This window comes from Rhinatrema bivittatum, chromosome 4, assembly GCF_901001135.1.
Source record: "Rhinatrema bivittatum chromosome 4, aRhiBiv1.1, whole genome shotgun sequence".
Classification (NCBI taxonomy): Eukaryota; Metazoa; Chordata; class Amphibia; order Gymnophiona; family Rhinatrematidae; genus Rhinatrema; species Rhinatrema bivittatum.
In genome coordinates, this window is record NC_042618.1 from 35121682 (window position 1) to 35141868 (window position 20187).

General features: G+C 44.1%; 1 protein-coding gene across 1 annotated transcript in view; it reads right to left on the reverse strand.

The window, feature by feature from the left end:
• Positions 1-20187, reverse strand: part of BEGAIN (brain enriched guanylate kinase associated) — a 138306-nt gene that overhangs the window by 87208 nt on the left and 30911 nt on the right. The window contains exon 3 of the mRNA XM_029597401.1: positions 18958-19024. Within this exon, the coding sequence (XP_029453261.1) occupies positions 18958-19024 (67 nt within the window). The remainder of the gene's footprint in view (positions 1-18957; positions 19025-20187) is intronic.

Consider the following 20187-nt stretch of genomic DNA (forward strand, 5'->3'; position numbering starts at 1 on the left):
TAGATGGTTGCTGACCTTTACTTTCTGGGGAGCAACTCCATAGCAGCTCCTATTACAGATTGCTACGCAGCAGTCCTAACCTATAACAGACTGTTAACTCCTAGCAGACACTCTAACAGATTGATAATTCCACCTCCTGGCAGGGTAAGCCATAACAGACTGCTAACCCCTCTCTTCTACAGGAGTCAGATTACAACAGATTGCTAACTCCGCCCTCCTGGTGGGGTGATCGCTAACACTGGTCACCCAATCAAAGAAATTGATCAGAATTTGCAGACAAGATTTACCTCTGGTAAAACCATGCTGCCTCAAATCTTTCAATCCATTGGATTACAAAAATGTCACTATCCTCTGTTTTAGCAGCAATTCCATTACAAGTCAGACTAACAGGCCTGTATTTCCTAACCTCCTCCTTAGTTCCACTTGAATGAATAGGAACCACATCCAACCTTTTCCAGTACTCCATACTCTAAGGAAGCATTGAAAAGATCAACCAGCAGAGCTGCCAGGACATCTCTAAGATTCCTTAAAACCCTCAGATGCATCTCATCCGGCCCCATCAACTTATCTGCTTTAAGTTTAGTTACCTCCTCATGAACATACTGTTCTGAAAACTAATTGAAGTTTATCTCACTTCCAAATCTTATTTGCTTTGTTTTATGAGATCCTACTTCAGGCCCTTCCACAGTGAACATTGAACAGAAATATTTGTTAAGCGATTTTGCTTTTTCTCCCTTTCAACTTTGAGTTTCACAATGCTACTTTTGCACTTCCTTCTATACCTAACATATCTAAAAAAAAAGGCTTGTCCCCTTGTTTTACCTGGTGAGGCCTGAGGACTGATGGTATTTTTTCATTTCTGTACAGTTTGATTATATTTATGATATTTTCTTTGTTATTTATTTCCTTCTCCTTCCCCAGGATTACTGCAGGCATGACTTTCCAAACGACTTTTTAAATGTTTTTCTTTTTTTGTATTTCTTCAGATTATTTATTTATTTATTTATTTATTTATTTATTTATTTATTTGATTGCTCTGTATTGCCTTGAGGAGTATTCTTTTTGTTGCGCTGGGAGTGGACCCTTGGCCTGGTGCAGGATTGGTCAGACCCGGAGAGCGCCTGCCACCAGGAGGCGGAGCATAGGAGGAGATAGAGGCTAGGTGTCATAGTGGATAACACATTGAAATCGTCGGTTCAGTGTGCTGCGGCAGTCAAAAAAGCAAACAGAATGTTGGGAATTATTAGAAAGGGAATGGTGAATAAAACGGAAAATGTCATAGTGCCTCTGTATCGCTCCATGGTGAGATCGCACCTTGAATACTGTGTACAATTCTGGTCGTCGCATCTCAAAAAAGATATAATTGTGATGGAGAAGGTACAGAGAAGGGCTACCAAAATGATAAGGGGAATGGAACAGCTCCCCTATGAGGAAAGACTAAAGAGGTTAGGACTTTTCAGCTTGGAGAAGAGACGACTGAGAGGGATTATGATAGAGATGTTTAAACTCATGAGAGGTCTAGAATGGGTAGATGTGAATCAGTTATTTACTCTTTCAGATAGTAGAAAGACTAGGGGGCACTCCATGAAGTTAGCATGGGGCACATTTAAAACTAATCGGAGAAAGTTCTTTTTTACTCAACGTACAATTAAACTCTGGAATTTGTTGCCAGAGGATGTGGTTAGTGCAGTTAGTATAGCTGTGTTTGAAAAAGGATTGGATGAGTTCTTGGAGGAGAAGTCCATTACCTGCTATTAAGTTCACTTAGAGAATAGCCACTGCCATTAACAATGGTAACATGGAATAGACTTAGTTTTTGGGTACTTGCCAGGTTCCTATGGCCTGGATTGGCCACTGTTGGAAACAGGATGCTGGACTTGATGGACCCTTGGTCTGACCCAGTATGGCATTTTCTTATGTTCTTAGCTGGAGCTTCACCAATAGCAACCCGGGGTTCCCTCAGGTTGAGCCCTTGGTTACCCGGGCCGCCTGGTCTTAGGTGGGCCTCGCAAGGTCTCCTAGAGAGAAAGTTCATGGGAGTGCCCACCACAAACAAGGGTGCGCGGTCGGTGTTCAGACAAGGAAGTCCAGAGATCACAGGAGGCCAGAATAGAGTGTCCGAGTGTATAGCGAGAAGTAAGGCCAGAGTCTTGGTGCAGAATGGTCAGCCAGGCAGGGTCGGTAACAGAGGTCAATCCAGGCATAGTCAGGTCAAGCAGGAGTTCCAGACAAGAGTAGTCAAAGCTCCAGGCTGAGGTCAGGTCAGGCAGCAATCAATGGTAGTCAGAGTTCCAGGCAGAGGTCAGGGCAGGCAGCAATCAGAGTAGTCAGAGTTCCAGGCAGAGGTCAGGGCAGGCAGCAATCAAGGAGTAGTCAAGAACAGGCAAAGGTCAGTACCGTGAGATCAGTCCAAAGGGTACTACCAGGGATGGAGAGACGAAGGAGCAGGAGACGCTGGAACTGGAGACACAGGAGATGCTGGAATGGGAGATGCTGGAACAGAGAGACTGGAACAGGAGACACAGGAGCAAGACACTGGAACACAGGAAGGCAAACTAGAGACACTGGAGTGTACAACCCGATTGCCAAGGCCCCGAGCTAGGGGCCGGGCTGGTGTATATATACCAAGCCTACATGATGTCAGGATCGGGTGCTGCCCGGGGTTTGTCCGCGCTAGGGTCTTTAAATGAGCGAGAGTTCCATGTACGCAAGCCAAGAGGCGGGGCCAATGCCGAGGAGGATGCCGAGCCCTGGCGTGAGGAAAGCTGTGAGGGAGTAGGCCTCGGAGAGTCTGGGGACGCTTGTTGGAGCTGCAGTCGAGCGGAGCTGGGAGTCAGGGAGGAGCTGGTAGACGGTCGCACAAGGTGAGCGGGCTCAGCCGCGGAGCCAACGCAGCCGGGAAGTGCAACACTTTTGTTAGGGATTTTCCTGTAAAATGCTGAAAAAATGTTAAAATATTAGCATTAGTAGTGGATTCTACCCTGGTTACTTCCTGCCACATCAAGTTGATGCTTTCTTTCCAAGTGACCTTGTTCTTCCAAAGCAGCACAAGGGTTGCCAGACTGTAGATGGAACTACCCAACTATGTCCTTGAAGGTCTCCTCTATTTACCTTTCTGTCTGCCTCAGCCGCTCCAGGTCTGGCACTCTACCCTCCTGCTACTGTATTTAGAATTCTGATAGTGTTGTTTATATACAGGATTTATTTGTTGCTTATTTGAAGTTTGAAGATGGAAATACCAGATCTTAGATTGATCAGACCCATTACTGGTATAACATCAGAGCCCCTTGAGAGCTGTGTTATTGACAACTGAGAACATTTCTCAGCCAGAGGGAGATTTAATTCAATTGGAGCTTGTATAAACTTAATAGCAATAAATGTGCTATGGGAGTAGTGCCAAGCAGCTGATGGCACCAATACATTTAAAATCAGGTCATTCATCACTTTTGGATCCATGTAGCAGAATTCTTTTTTTGTTTAACCTTTTGTATTGTCTTCAAACTCAGATGAAACCTAACTTAACTGGACTAAGGTGCTGTAAGTCTAGCATAGCTATCTGGGATTTCCAATCCCCCCAAACTCCTTTTTATTCTCTTTCCTATCCAACCAGATGTCGCAGTGGCAACCCCTCTGGTTGAGAAGCAAGGACCAGGATTCTCTTTGGGACCCAATCCTAACTCTTGAATAGGCCAGTAGGGGTCACTGTTCTGTGATGGTGTGCACACCCTTCCTTCCAGGGGCAGTGAATGCTGATTCCACAGCATCTCCATCCTCAGTAAACTTGAGGAACAGAAGCCAAGTCTGGGAATCAAACCTAGGTCTCCCACGTGGGTTCATCCTTCAATTGTTGTTTTTCAGTTTATGTTTACTTTCTCAAAGCTTAAAATCTAATGGCCCTGATAGGGTTTTACATACGTATGACAGGGCCATCCAGCCTGCCATTAAAAGTTCTTAATTCCCTTCCCTGAGATCTAACACCTTTTGAGTTATCCATCCCCCTTGCCATCCTCCCATCTAGGAGAGCCATGATCGGTTGCTCTTTGCTTTATAACCCGGCCATTTTGCAGATTAAGGAGTGGCTAGAATCAGTTTAGTGCAGACATCAAGCAGTAAAGATGTATGATTTTCCCCTCCCTGGTGAGGCCTCAGTGCCTCATCAGGATTTTTGCTTTTTGAATGGAGTCTCCTCTGTGCACCTCCTGCCAGAGGGTCTCTTGGAGTTTAGTTACAGGAAGGAGCTCTTTTTGCTGGAACCCTTGAAGGACTCCCACTCCAGGACTGAAGACCAATGAGCCCTTTCAGTCCCTGAATGTGGCAAGCACATGTGTCAGGCTAGGCTGCGTGAGTCGACTGAAGGCTAGAAAAATCCTATTTTTGGAAGGGGACTCTGTGTTTAAACTCTTCCCATTTGGGAAAAGTCATCCTGGCTGGCTGGACTCAGAGGACAGGGGCTGAAGACCAGTGAGCCCATTCACCCCCATGAATGTGGCAAGCACCTGTGGCAGCAGAACACCAGTCTGGGAAGATTTTTGATTAGGAAAGTATTTTCTCTTTTGTGAGGAAGTTTTTGAGCCACCTCTCCTCACTGGGAGCCAGACTGGACTAGCAGGCTTCTGAGCCACAGACTTTTCAACTCGAGGAGTCACCCTTTTCAGAACATCTAAAAGGACCAGTACGATCACGGAGACCCCATCCAGATCTCCACCCAAGGGACCAGGATACAAGGCTGGGTGATCAGTGAGAATCCGGAGATTGAGATAGGACAGTTTTTGCTATGCTTAAAGGGGACCCCTGACATAGGAATCCCGGGTAAGCCGCTGGGAGAGCTTTAGTGCACATTTTACACCACCAATTGGGAAGCTCAGTTATTCAGCGAGGACCAGTCTCTGACACAGCGTTTCAGACTCCCGTATCTCACATTGGAAGTGAATGGAGTTTTAATTGGCAGTTCTAAGGAGCTCATCATTTAGGCTACCACCAGCATTATATGGATAATAGCGCTTCTCCATTAAGAGCATGACAACATGCAGAAATCATCTATTTAACTACAATACCATCATAGCCCCTGAAGCAGCTCATGTACGAGTGAAACTCGGCCTGAGTTGGGCTGTTTATGATGATTTGTGCTAATAAAGAATCCTTGGTGTTCTACCGGTCTTCTACTTTTGGTTGCGACTTGCAATATTGGATCGGTTTCCGGTTTGTTTCATTGAATGAGCCAATACATTAGGATCAAGTTTGCCTAGTTCTACTACTCTTCAGCATTATGAAATTTCACAGTTTACGGTCAGGTGGGGTTTATTGGTTATTGATTCAAGATTATATTAAAATAATACAGTCCTGCATTCATCTAGTAGTGCAATAGAAATGATAGGGGTTAGGATCTGTAGTAATCTGAGAAAATATGATCGAGCTTTCTCATGCTTTTTCAGATCATTTTTATCCTGTGTTGGCTTGTAAACCAATAAATCTCATATGAGTGGTAAACACCCATATAATAATAGGGCTTTCTAATTAACAGTGAATATTTAAAGTTTAGGGTTAGTTTAAGGTTAATTTAAATATTTTGGTTTTCCTGCCTAGTAGATGTATTGTGGTTTTCAGTGACTAGAGTTTGCTTCCCAGTCCTCTTTTCCCCCAAATCCCCTCCACAGTTTAATCCCTACCATTTGATAGAAGTGAATCGTTTTTATATAATTCAAGAGTGACATAACTCATTGATGGACAGAGTAACAGCAAGGCACAGAGTCATGGATCATAGCAGGCTATATTATTTGCATTGTTTAAAAAGTCCCAGTGGATTCGAATGAGCTAAGGTTTTGGTATATAAAAATGATAAATACTTAGAAGAACGTTCTTCATGTCATACACTTTTCTGATAACGAATCTATATAAAAGCAGCGGAAACAGCGATGCAGTATACATTCATAAAACTCAATTGCTATCATCTTTCACCAGTACGTAAATAAAATAGCATTTAAAACCAGTGCCAGTCTTTTTAAAAGGAAACAGTGCACTATATAATGTTTCAAACATCATGGACAGGTTGCTGTATTCATCTGGTGTCAATTAAAAAGCAGCTCTTCGTGTATTCTGATGAACCTCTGGGAGAAGCCATGACAGCAGACCAGTCACAAATTAACTTACACACGCTGGATCTGCTTGGACTTTACTGGCTGTGAGATTACAAGTGACGTCCCATAAATTGCATGCATATAGCACAGTACACACGAGGTATGGTTTCTTTTCTTTTTAAATAGGTACTTTTTTTGAGAATTAACTTCCCATCAAAGGCGCAAGACTGACAGCTCGGGAAATCATTTCTCCTCCTATCCCCAGGGAAGAGGGGGAGCAGCGGCTGGAGCAGTCACCTCTAAGACTGAAAGGGTGATTCAGTCGTTATATGTGTGCAAACTGTGGCCTAGGTGTCAAAATGCGATAAGGGGTGGGGAGATTTGTGATGCCCTCATCCACTGGGAACTAAACTGAGATCGCCATCTTTTATCCACACAGGCCATCAAAGGACTTTCAGGCGGTAATGGTTTTCAGTCACTCCTGGCTTGCTCCGGTTTTCAATCAGTGACCTTGGGCTAATTCCCTTGAGTCACCCAGACCTGCTTCACACATATTATTTCAAGCGGCAGAGTCAGAAAGCTGTTCCATTGTTTTATTTCTTAATTGAAAGAAGACTCTGCATTGCTCACTCTGGTAAACTGAATGAGGACTTGCTTTGTCTCACACATGATGATCACAGTGGGAGCTCCTGGACCATGAGTCAGATTTTAGACCATTCCTTACACATAGCAATGAAGTGGCGCATTCTTGTGCAGGAAAACCAGACAGTGAAACAGGATATCTGCTTAAAAGACACTGAGGCTGGTGGCACCTTCTAGACTAACCAGATTATTGAGGCATGAGTTTTGGAGGACCAGGGTCCACTTCATCAGATGGGCTTGTGATTGTGGTCATGCTTCTCCACAAGTATTGTTTTGGGAGGGCTGAGGAGAAGGTAATTTGTGTTCTGAGGGTTGATGACAGTACCTGGGCAGTGTCCCATTTACTGTTTGTATTTTGAGGGTGTCAAAAACCGGAGCTTAAGAAAATATGTAAGCATTAATATGATGTCCATTTGTATTTATTTTGATATTGGTATTGTTAAATGTTAGTTGCATATGGTTTACGTTTTGGAGGGTTTTTTTTGTGATGGTTTGATTTTATTTTCACTATGGGGTTAGTTTTCTAAATGTTTCAGCACGTAAAACTGAAAATTACGCATTTAGGGGTGAATTTTAAAAATGATGCCTGTGCAGGATGCACGAGTAAGAAAAAATGGGCGGAGTTGGGGCGTATCAGTGGCGTTCCTGGGTGGGGCCATAATGTATGTCTCTAAATCCAGATTCTAAATCCGGTGGCTGCAGAGCATGACAGACTCTTAGCCACACGTTTACTTCTGCTCCTGATGAGGTGAAAATCTGTATAATCTCTGTTTAAACCTAAAACAACTGGATGAGGGGTCTGGGCCAATTGGGGGGGGGGGAGGGGGGGTGCAGGATGAAGAATCAGAGAGGTCTCGATGACCATGAGATGGACTGGGTAAACTGGTGGACTAATGGGTAAACCTGGGAATGTCCTTCACGCGAGCTTGTTTTAAAATGTACTTACCTCCACGCCTTAAAGCTGACAAAGTCCTAAGGAAGATACGCAAAATCTGAATGCTTGAGTAACCACTTAAAATTAAGAGCACACATACGTACCGCAGGCATATTTTTAAATCATACGCATGCAACTGCGTGCAACCATGCACTTATTTTAAAATTACTATCATAGGGATCGATTTAAAAAAGCATTTATATGCTTAAAATTGGGTTTTACACGTGTAAATGCACTTTACCCATATAAGTGGGCTTTTGAAAATTGCTACAATATATGTCATTGAATTGCCCACAGGATATTCATGCGTAAGTGCAATTTACGTGCGTAAATGGCTTTTTAAAATTGCTATGATAGTATGTTACATTTACATGTGTTACTCCTTTTAAACTCCATAAGTAGCATATGTACACTTAACTAGTATTTTGCAAAAGCCAGAAGATGTGCTGCATGTAAGTGTTAAATGTAAAAGCTTTAGGGGCATTCTGGAGTAGAGACTGGAAGTTTGCGCATAAGTTGGTACTTTGTAAATGGTCTACATGCATACGTTACCCAACTTGTATGCATGATTTTACACCTGCTAACTGGGCCAAGGACTTGTCTCTAGTAAGCAGGTTTTGGGCGGGAGGTCTAGTTAAGTGGTGGGGGATTAGGGAGAACTCGTCGAGGTGTTGGCGAATTGGTAATTAAAAGTACATGCAAAAGTAAGTATTTTCATAAGAATTATGCACATAATTTATAAAATACCTACCTCCATGTAAACCGGTGTGATATCTCAATTGAGATCAAATGTCGGTATATAAAAACAATAAATAAATAAATAAAATAAATTCCATGTGTATTATTTTATTCCTAAATTACATACACATACGTTTGTAAAACATGTATAGATAAAAAAAATCCCTATATTAAAAAACTGCACACTGAAACATATCTGTCGGATTTTAAATGGCCCGCGAGTGCAAAATACGAGGTTTACGCGTGTGGCTGGGCCTCATGCGCTCTGCACACATTTTAGAAGGGGACCAGCCACGCACGTAGCCCTCGTTATGTGCACAAGAGCCGGGTCTCATTGAAGGGGCAAGGCAGGGGGACAGGCCAGGACAGCGCCATTGATCGCCGTCCCGGAGCCTTGCTGAAGTCAGCTGAGAGATAACGAAGAAAAAGGGAAAAAGGTAGGATTTAGGAGTTGGGGAGGAGAGGGGAAGGGAGGTTAGAATAGGGGGTAGGGAAGTTACCTCCCAGGCCTCGACGTGTCGCCACGCGGAGACTGCAATTATCTACCCCCTCTTGCGCGCGCCACCCGCACAAACGCACGTGGATTATAAAATCCAGCGCATATGTGCACACAACCCACGTATTTTATAACATGCGTGCAGCCACGCTCGCATGTTATAAAATATGTGCGTCCTGGTGCGCGCGCACATAGACGCACACACACATCTTTAAAAATCTACCCCTTTATGTGTGCTTTTGGGACAGAGATATATAGTACTTTGTAAACTATGTGGCTCCTATCATAAGGTTTGTGTACATCTTTGTGCATCACCTTGCGTACATCTTTTTATGCAGAAAAGTGCTGCCTTACGCACACTGTTGAAAATTACCCTCTGCTTACCTTGTGTTCGATTATGGAAATTTATGATGATGTTTATGTTATTTGTGTCAATTTGATTCTATGCTATAATTCTAGTGTGATTTGCTTAGAGCATCTTCTGTCAATATGTGAGTAATACATTTAATAATTTGGGTTCTAAATATACAAAGGATGCAAACTGATATCTTTGGATTCATAACAGCAGATATTCATTTTGGAGACACTTATTTATAATTTTCTGATCTATGTTTATTTATTATTCTTGTTATTTTGAGGCCCTTTTTTGCTTTTGGGCATTTTGTGTTAACCTTTTTGTTCATAGTGGGAATACTTTGGGATGTACCTTGAATTTTTGAAGCGTTATGTTAGCAGGTGAACATTTCCAGCTGTTCTGATTTGGAGCACACAACTCTTGAGGTATGTTTTGAGGATGCCTCTTGTTATTTATGCCAGTAACTGGCATATATATTGAAATCTACTCCTGCATTGCATTCTTTTCTTCGTTCACACAAATATCAAGCCTGTTTGGCCTGTGTCTCATATATAATATAGTATCAACAAGCTCCTGAAATAATCTGAAGCTTTGTATCCCATCAAGATTACATTTTCCTCTGAAGGGCTATTTTAATGGGCAGCTTCAGAATGGGATGGGAATGAGCCACCATACTAAAGTTGATGGGTACCTTCTATCAGCGCAGTTAGAGCACTGAAAGTTTCTTACCAAAAATGCCTGAATGGGAATGTGCGCTGTGTCATCTTGGGATGTTGTGGTGAGGATGAAGCCATCACATAGAAAGAACGCAAGACCAAGTCTTTGTGCAAGACGTATCCCAAGGTCAAATATGTTTTTGAACATTTCACGGAGACTGTCCATTATCTGTATTGCTACTCTTGTCAGTATTTATGAATACATTTACTTTGCATTTGTAACACAACTGGTAAAGTGAAACTAGACCTGTTCCTATTACTAAACTGTGGGACCAGTGCATGTGATACATTTTTAAAATAAATGCATTTCTGTAAGCTGCTGGCTTTGCATCGGCCGACCTTCTGTAGCCACCCAGGATAACAAGCACTACATACATACTTGACCCAGTTGGTGAAGGGCGGCTTTGAAGGAGGTGCAGTGCGCGTCTGAAACAGGGGACATACAGCACTAAGACCTACAGCTCCATTTGCTCAAATTAGAATGCATAGTAGAATGAAAAATGGCAAATGCAGTTCAGTTCATAGAAAGGAAGAGAAATTGCCGTGAGGCCTATGACCTTAGTCCTAGATTGCTGGAAATTGGTTTTTTTAAAAATCCAAGTAAAAGTGGCTGCTAACGGGAAGCCTCATTCTTTTCCCTTGTATCTTTTTTTTTTTTAAGCTAAAATACTGAATTCTAAACAAATGGTTCTGTCGCTATATTGTAAAATTAAAACATACAGCAGTCGGACAAAATGGTTAAAAGACACTGCATCTTCCTCAGCTTAGAGCTTTCAACCTCATCTATTTGCTGCATTTTCTGCCCTCCCAGAAAATAAATCATCTATGTAATTGGTGAATCATTATTTAGCAGTGCTGCATGAAAAGGGAAGTAAAATAGATCAGTAACTTAGACTATGTCCTTCACCCAATCACACCTTCCTTATTAGTTATTGGTTCTAATTAATTGACTTCTTTCCAACCCATGCACATGCATGCAGTGCACACGCATGTACGGCGAGTTCAGCGAGTTCAGCCCTGCGTGTTTAAGGAAATACGTAAAGTATTTATGTATTTAAGGCTTCCACTCTACTAATAGCGATTTATGAGAGAGGAGGGGGTGCTGGGCACTGGCCACTGTGGACTGGCGAGGGGAAAGAGGGGGCCATGCTTGTGCCGGGCAGAGGGTGGGGATGGAGAGAAGCATACTGGTCAGGAAAGGAGGAGTGCGTTGTGCTGGGCAGGGGAGAGTGAGTGGAGGATGGCAGTGAAGGGTAAAGAGGAGAATGCTGGGGGGGGGGGGGGGGGTGGACACCATGTGTTGGCAGGGGGGTGAAGAAAGAGGGGATGCTAATGCTGGATAGAGGGTGGGTGAGAGAGGGGGGAGGGCAGGGGAGGAGAAGAAAGAGAGGAGAGAGGAGGACGCTGGAGGGATAGACAGAGAGATAGGTATGCTGGACACTAAGCTGACAGAGGGACCGGACAGGGGATGCCAATGCTAAGCAGAGGGTAGGGGAGAGAGTGGGAGGTGGGAGAGGGAAAGAGACTAATGCTGGACAAGGGTGGGAGAGGAAGGAGATGCTGGGCAAGGCAGAAAGAGAAGAAGAGGCAGGTGTTGTGCAGAGGGTAGGGGAGTGAGGGTGAATGCTGGGCAGAGGCAGAGCTGTGTGTGTGTGGGGGGGGGGGGAATGCTGCTGGGTGAGGAGGAGAAAGAAAGAGCAAGGGAGAATGAAAAAGAAGGATGCTGGGCAGAGATGGGAAAGAGATGTAGGAATGCTGGCTAGAGAGTGGGGAGAGAAAGAGGGATGCTGATGGGTGAGAGAAATAGACGGAGAGGCTGGGCAGAGGGAAAAAGACAGGAGGGAATGTTGGTGCTAGACAAGGGTGGAAAGAGATGGAATGCAGGGCAGAGAGTGGAGGACAGAGAGAGAGAGAGAGAGAGGGGGGATATGGAGCAGGGGGGACAAAGAGAGAGGGATTGCCGGGCAGAGGGTAAGTGGAAATAGTTAAAGAAAGTAGGGATGCTACTGGGCAGTGGGGAAGAGAGGGGGAATTGCTGGGCAGAGGGCAGACGGATATAGATGAGGGATGCTGCTAAATGGTTGGAGGGGGTGGAGAGAGGAGGATGCTGTGCTGGAGGCTCTGGAACTTGTTTTGTTTTACAGAGGGCAGGAAGCCTATAGTCAGCCCTGTAAGGCATAGTCAAGTGCTTAGCAGCTATACTTCAGCGCAAAAAGTGGAGAGTCGTAGATTTGGAATGCTAGGGTGCATAGGGAGAAGCATAACCAATAGATAAAAAGAGGTGATAATGCCTTTGAACAGGATGGGGTGAGATTGTGAATGTGTCCAATTCTGAAGGCCATACCTCCAAAAGGACAGAGTTGATGTGTTCCAAAGAAGGGCTACCACAATTGTACACAGTCTGCATCAAAAGTCATGAGACAAGACTGAAGGACCTAAATATGTACATCCCAGAGGAAAGAAGAAATGTTGACTGTCTTCCATTAAACCATGTCTTTCTATATGCTCTATGATTTTGATCTTTAGAATAGTTTCCACTATTTTTCCCGGCACTGAAGTCAGGCTCACCGGTCTATAGTTTCCCAGATCATCCCTGGATCCCTTTTTAAATATTGGGGTTACATTGGCCACCATCCAATCTTCAGGTACAATGGATGATTTTAATGATAGGTTACAAATTTTAACTAATATGTTATGGGAGTCTCTGTTTAGTGGACCCTTGGACCGACCTGCTGGAGACTGGGAAAGGTGGTCAATATCTCTAATGAATAGCAGGCCGGGAGGCAGATGTTCAGGCAGGACGTAGATGCTCTTCACCCTGGAAGCTGGTACTCCCCCGGGAGGAGCCCGTAGGAACCCAACCGCTGGGACTTAGGTGGCTTCACTCTTGGAAGCCGAAGCCCCCCCGGGAGGAGCCCGTAGGGGCCCGGCCGCTGGGACTTAGGCGGGTTGTGGATCAGGACAGGTAACTGGAACCAGACTAGGACAGTAGCAATACTGTAACTGGGCTTGGGTACTGGAACCAGGCAGGAACTGTAGCAAGACTCGGGTACTGGAACCAGGCAAGAACTGTAGCAGGATACGGGTACTGGAACCAGGCAAGAACTGTAGCAGGCAAGCAGGAACCAACCAGGTACTGTAGCAGGCAGGCAGGAACCAGGCAGGTACTGTAGCAGGAACGGAGCGACGAAGCAAAGCAAGTCACTCCGGGGCACAGCGCAACAGGAAACCGGGAGGCTAACCTGTTGCAAGGCAAAGACTGGATGGCCGCGACCAGCTTATGAAGGCTGCGGCGTCTGACGTCAGGAGTTGGGCGGAGTCACCACTGGCGGGAAACGGCCTAGAAAAGCGCCCAAGTGGCGCACGCGCGCGCCTAGGAGCCGGGCGTCCAAGGGAGACCTCGCAGCGGCGCAGCCCCATCGGGGACGCCGCCAAACAGGCCGCAAACCAGGCCTCTGGAAGTGGGAGCAGGTCCGGGAGCCTGGAGGTAAGGGTCTGGCCGCGGTGCTTGCAGCCAGAACCGCAACATAATAGATCGGAAATTTCATTTTTTAGTTTCTTCAGTACCCTAGGATGCATACCATCCGGTCCAGGTGAATTGCTACTCTTTAGTTTGTCAGTCTGGCCTACTATATCTTCCAGGTTCACGGTGATTTGGTTCAGTTCATCTGACTCATCACCTTTGAAAACCATCTCTGGAACTGGTATCTCCCCAACATCCTCATTAGTAAACACGGAAGCAAAGAATTAATTTAGTCTTTCTGCAATGGCCTTATCTTCCCTAAGAGCCCCTTTAACCCTTCGGTCATCTGAAGGTCCAACCGACTCTCTCATAGGTTTCTTGCTTTGGATATCTTTAAAAAGATTTTATTATGAGGTTTTGCCTCTACAGCCAACTTCATTTCAAATTCTCTCTTTGCCTGTCTTATCAATGTTTTACACTTAACTTGACAATGCTTATGTTTTTTCCTATTTTCTTCAGATGGATCCTTCTTCCAATTTTTAAAGGATTTTTTTTTTTGCTAAAATAGCCTCTTTCACCTCACCTTTTAACCACAACGTTAGCCGTTTTGCCTTCCTTCCACCTTTCTTAATGCGCAGAATACATATGGACTGTGCCTCTAGGATTGTATTTTTAAACAATGTCCATGCCTGTTGAACACTTTTAACCTTTGTAGTTACACTGTTCAGTTTTTTTCCAACTATTTTCCTCATTTTATCAAAGTTTCCCTTTTGAAAATTTAGTGTTAGAGCTGCAGATTTACATATTGTCCCCCTTCCAATTATTAGTTTAAATTTGATCATATTATGATCACTATTGCCAAGTGGCCGCACCACCGTTACTTCTCTCACCAAATCCTGCGTTCCACTAAGAATTACATCTAAAATAGCTCCCTCTCTTGTTGGTTCCTGAACCAATTGCTTCATGAAGCAGTCATTTATTACATCCAGGAACTTTATGTAACATTAGAAAATATTTCTTCATGTTAAGGCTGCTGGAGGCATGGATTATCCTTCCAGTGGAGATGGTAGAGACAAAATTAGTAACAGAATTCAAGAAGGCATGGAATAAGCACAGTGAACATTTTATGAAGGATTGGAGGGGGAAGAGTGAAATCAAATAAGGCCTAAAGCAATGGAAACAGAATTAAATTAGGCAGACTAGATGGGCCTTATCAGCCCATATTTTCTCTGTTTCTATGCTTCACGTTGCTGACCTGTGCTATGGGGTATCTGCTGTCTGCGATAGCAGTGGTGAGCCATAAACTGCCCAGCACCTTCCAGGATGCTGTTTGACGATGATTGCTTTGCCAGGGTCCTGGCAGAGTATAAAGACTGACTCATTACACATACCTTACCATCCCTCCTTTGGTTCCCCTCATGGAATAGACTTAGTTTTTGGGTACTTGCCAGGTTCTTATGGCCTGGATTGGCCACTGTTGGAAACAGGATGCTGGGCTTGATGGACCCTTGGTCTGACCCAGTATGGCATTTTCTTATGTTCTTATGTCCTCTCCCTAGAAACTCTTTACTCTGTGGCATACCATCCTTCTAAACCCTTATCTTCTCTTAGAAATGCCATTCCCCTCCCATTGCAATACTTTTTGTCACTGAAATGTTAGATGCTGTTTGTTAAATTTTACTGTTCTAATTTAGGGGCAGATTTTCAAAGGGGTACAAGCGTAAGATACGTGCGTACCCCCCCGAAAACCTGCCCCAAGCTCCCCCTGCGCGCGCCGAGCCTATGTTGCCTAGGCTGCCGGCGCGCGCAAAGCCCCGGGACGCGCGTAAGTCCCGGGGCTTTCCTGGGGGGGGGGGGTGTGTCACCGGGGGCGTTCCGGGGGTGGGGGCATGGGCGTGGTTCTGGCCTGGGGGCATGGCCACGGCCTCCGGACCAGCCCCTGGACCAGAACATGGCGCGCCGGCAGTAGGCCGGGCGCGGGCAGGCTTAACTTTTGGAATAAAGGTAGGGGGGGGGGGAATTTAGTTAGGGCCGGGGCGTGGGTTAGGTAGGGGAAGGAAGGGGAAGGTGGGGGGAGGTGGAAGGAAAGTTCCCTCCAAGGCCGCTCCGATTTCGCAGCGGCCTCGGAGGGAACGGAGGCAGGCTGCACGGCTTGGAGCGTGCAGGCTGCTGATTTTGTGCAGCCTTGCGCTCGCTGCCCCCGGATTTTAAAAGATATGCGTGGCTACGTGCGTATCTATTAAAATCCGGCGTACTTTTGTTTGCGCCAGTCGCGCGAACAAAAGTACGCGCGCGCATATTTTTTTTAATCTGCCTATTAGAGTTTATACCAGGGGTCAGGAACCTTTTTGGCTGAGAGAGCCATAAACGCCACATATTTTAAAATGTAATTCCATGACAGCCATACAATATGTTTAAAACTAAATACAAGTAAATGTGTGCATTTTATGTAAGATCACACTTTTAAAGTACAATAAGTCTCTGAAAATATTACATCAGGCCTTAAGACACCAATACATCTCCTATTAGGAAAACAGACCAAGTCAGGCTGCTATAGAGTCCTACACAGAAATTACACACCAGCAGAAAACCTCACCTGAATCACGTGCTGACCCTCACCTAACATAGAATAAAGAGACCAAAATGCATAACTAGGAGCATGCAGAAAAAACTGAATTGGAAACTGCAACAAGCCAGAGTCTCTGTATGCAGTGTAACAAAGGAAAAAAGAAACATCACCCATCCTTATAAAACAAATCAAGAAATATAAAATCATCAGCAGTAAAACTGTACTAACAAAAAGAACATATTTCGAAACAGCTGATGAGTGGAATATCCAATAATTAAAAACTCATATAAAAAATTTCCAGATACCAACAAAATATTTCACAATAGCAGACACAAAGACCCAGTAATGAAAAATAATAAGGATACAAAAAACTTTTTGCTCTGCATACCTGGGAACGTTTGATATCCAAGTGTCCTGAGATTGTTCTGAATTAGCAGGAGAAGGGGTGGTTTGCTTGGAACTTTCTCCTCTCTCTGTCACATACCAGCGCTCTCTCTCACACTGGCTCTCAATGACACACCTATACACACATGCTCTCAGTACTCACATATACACATGCTTTTTCTCTTTCACTTATATAGGCTCTTAATTACACATTTACACACATGCTGTCTATCTTTTCACGCTTACACACACACACACACACACAGGCTTTCAATCACATAAATACATGCTGTCTTTTTCTCTCACACACAGACTCTCATTCACATGCTTATAAACATGTCCTCTCTTTCTCTCATTTACACACAGGCTCTCAATCACATACTCACATGCTCCATCACCTAAACCAGCTCTCAATCACACACAGACACACATGATCTCTCTCTTACTTATACACACAGGCTCTTAATCATACATACACATGATTTCTCTCACACACAAAGGATCTCAATCATACACACATACTCTTTCACACAAACAGGTTTTCAATCACAAACTTACACATACAGGTTCCCAATGGTAAACTTACATTCATGCTCTCTCTCTCACAGGCAGGCTTTCAATCACAGACATACTCTCTTTCACATGTACAGGCTCTCAATCATTCACATACATGCAATCTCTCACTCACACACACAGGATCTCAAACACACATGCTTGCTCGCTCATTCACTCTCTCTCTCCCCCCCACCCCCACCCCGGGAACTCGCGGCAGCAGCAGCAGCCTCCTCCCAACGCTAACCTCCTTCATTTTCAGCCCTCGCGGAGGAGGAGCCCCATCGGCCGCGGTTGAAGCTCTTCTTTATTTTCCTCCGAGCTGCGCTGCACAGTCTTCTTTTCGTTGGACCGACCTGACCACACTAGCGTGGTCTCTTCTTCCCGCGCACGCACCTGATGCTCACCATTTCCTCTTCCGGGCCGCGGGGGGGGGGGGGGGGGCGGGAAGAAGAGAGCACGCCGGTGCCGCCGACTCCAGCTATTCTGCCGCGTTCCGCCCGGGCTGACAGCATTTTAAGCCCGGGCGGAGGAGGACCGGGGAGCAGCTGGGTCAGCGGGGGACTGGAAAGTGTGGCGACACACTGATTTAGATTTGTCTGCGAGCCAGATGCAGCCATCAAAAGAGCCATATCTGGCTCGCGAGCCATGGGTTCCCGACCCCTGGTTTATACGGTTTGAAATTCAGTTCCTTGTAAAGCCTTTTCTGCTGCTTTTATGTTCTGTGTAAACCGATGTGATGTTCCCAACGAATGTCGGTCTATAAAAATGTTAAATAAATAAGTAAATAAATAAGAGACGGCACGGAGCGGTGAGAGGACTCAGGAAGAAGCACCTGAAGTTTGCACAGGGATTATAACACAGGCTGACAGAGCAGATTCCCATTTCAAGCAGGATTTGAAAAGCCATTCACACTGAAGAAAAGCAAGTCATTCACATAAATCAGCTGTCTGAAGATTGCCCTCCCCCCAACGCGACTAAACTATGTGCGTTTTTCTGCAACGCACAAGCTTTTAGCCCGATTCACAGGAGGCATTTTTTCCCGTAGACACAAAATGGGAGACAAGCCTTAATGAATCCGGCCCTTAGATTACAATATCAGTTCTAGGCATGTATACTTTTCCAGCAAATTTCTAACCACACACAAAGCAGATGCAAGTGTTCACGGTTATTTTGTACCCATGGCAAATTTCAAAGCAAACGTTCCCTTGTACATTCTCTTTGAAACCTGGGGACAAAAGCTCCATGGTTTAAAAAAAAATGCCCTTGGACTTTTGTCTCAACAATGAACAGTTTGAAAAATTGCCCCACTGGTTTCACAGTGTGTAGATCTGAGAAATTACCTCTTGGAGAGTAAAATGAACAAAAAGAGGACCTTAATAATTTTGAATTGTTTTCATTGGTAATTGAATTATGTTCAAAGGTTTTTTTCTAGTTGCTAGTTTTGCTGCTTTAAAATGGCAACCTCTGAATGTTAAAAAGAATATAGATTGCATAGCTAGCTCGACTCTGTAGAGCGCGCCAACTTTAATGCTGACCATGTTCTTTTCTCGATTTAGGTCATCCAAACTTAGCTTTCACACTGCTCTGAGAAAAAGAGGGAACACTTCTTAAAATAAAAGTGCTTGAAATCATTATTATAATGTCACAAAGTCACATTCAAAGACATCATCCTATTTTTGTCCCTAATAAAACACTTTCTTGATACTCGTTTTGAAGACAGGAATAGATTTGATTTTCAGCCCTTTCTTGATCCTTGACTTTTTCCAAAAGCCCGAACGATGCCAATGGCATTTCTCATTCAAACATCCGATACTGGCAGCACTCACACCATATTTTCACTTCACACCCTTTATTCTGCAGTCACTCAAATGTCATGGCCGCTCTGTTCTACAAAGAAAGTCACAGATAAAGTGGAACCATGCATGCACAGGAATAATCACGAAAGGCAAATTAATGGAAGGAGATTTAACAGCAAGGAAGAAGGAATATCCCATCTATCTAGTCATGCAAGTGTTACTTGGTAGAACTTACCATTCTTTGAACTTTATCTTCCAGCTCCTGATTAATTCTTTGTAAGGACAGATAATTGGTTTGTATCCTAAATACAGATGAGAGAAAGTTAATGCCGAGTTTGTTTATAATGATATTTACCATTGTTCTGTAGAAACGAATCCTTCTGGGTGTAGCCTTGCTTTTATCACAAACATTTTTTTTTTGTTCTAGAATGAAAGATGATGGCTTCTAGATGTAAATTTGAGTGCAAGCCGCTTCCTGTATGACCTCAGGTCTACTCATCTCAGATGAAGGAATAATTGCATGTGTTTAGGTTAGAGGACTTAGAATATGTTTTCTTTCTGTTCATTTTCAAGGGGCTTTTCTATGCTAGCCCATGAAGACTCCAAACAAATGGTATTCAGGATAGCCACCAAAGAACATTTCTGAGATTTGTTTTCTGTATGTTTGACTTCTGAACCAATTTCATTCGTTTGCCCATGTGTTTGCAGCCCTCACAGACTAGAGTTAACAAGTTCCAATATACAGGCTTGCTTTCTTCAGCCTGAGCCATTCAACAACCTAACCCCTAGAGTCATTATTCTGCTATATTTATAGCAGAATGATGTTTCACGAAAAAAAATGGGTGGGGGAGTGACAGTGGGCAGCCAGCCGCATTGCACACTATCGCCCCCATAGTGCCACGGGAAAAGGTATAGTTATTTCCCGTGGGGCTGCCAGAGATAATGTGAAAACCATTATTGCTCGCAGCGCTGCTGGGAGATAACTCTGCCCAAACCCCGCCCACACTCCTCCCCTATCCCCTAATTTTAATAATACTGCCACGATACCGGCACATAGACCAATAAAGAATGACCCTATAAGTTTTGCTATAGACACGTGCACACTGCAGAGGCTGCAACTACACTAACACATCCTCTCTGCTGACCAATTTGTGCCACATGATATTCATTTGTATCAACGTGCATGAGAGATGCTCTGAAAGACTTGGTCCACAGGGGGTTTGAAAAAAGCCCAGAGAGTATAATTTTCACTCAGTCATCCAACTCCTTTACCTTGATCAAATGAATGCCAATGTACTTTGAAGCACTGAAAAAAGTGTGAAAAGCGGAATATAAATCTAAAAAAATAAATAAACAAACAAATAAATAAATAAATACATGTGGCCTTTGGGTTATAAGCTGCATGAGAGAGCAAAATATAATTATTTTTTTTAAAAGAACAACTCTTTTTTTACCCTTGATGAAT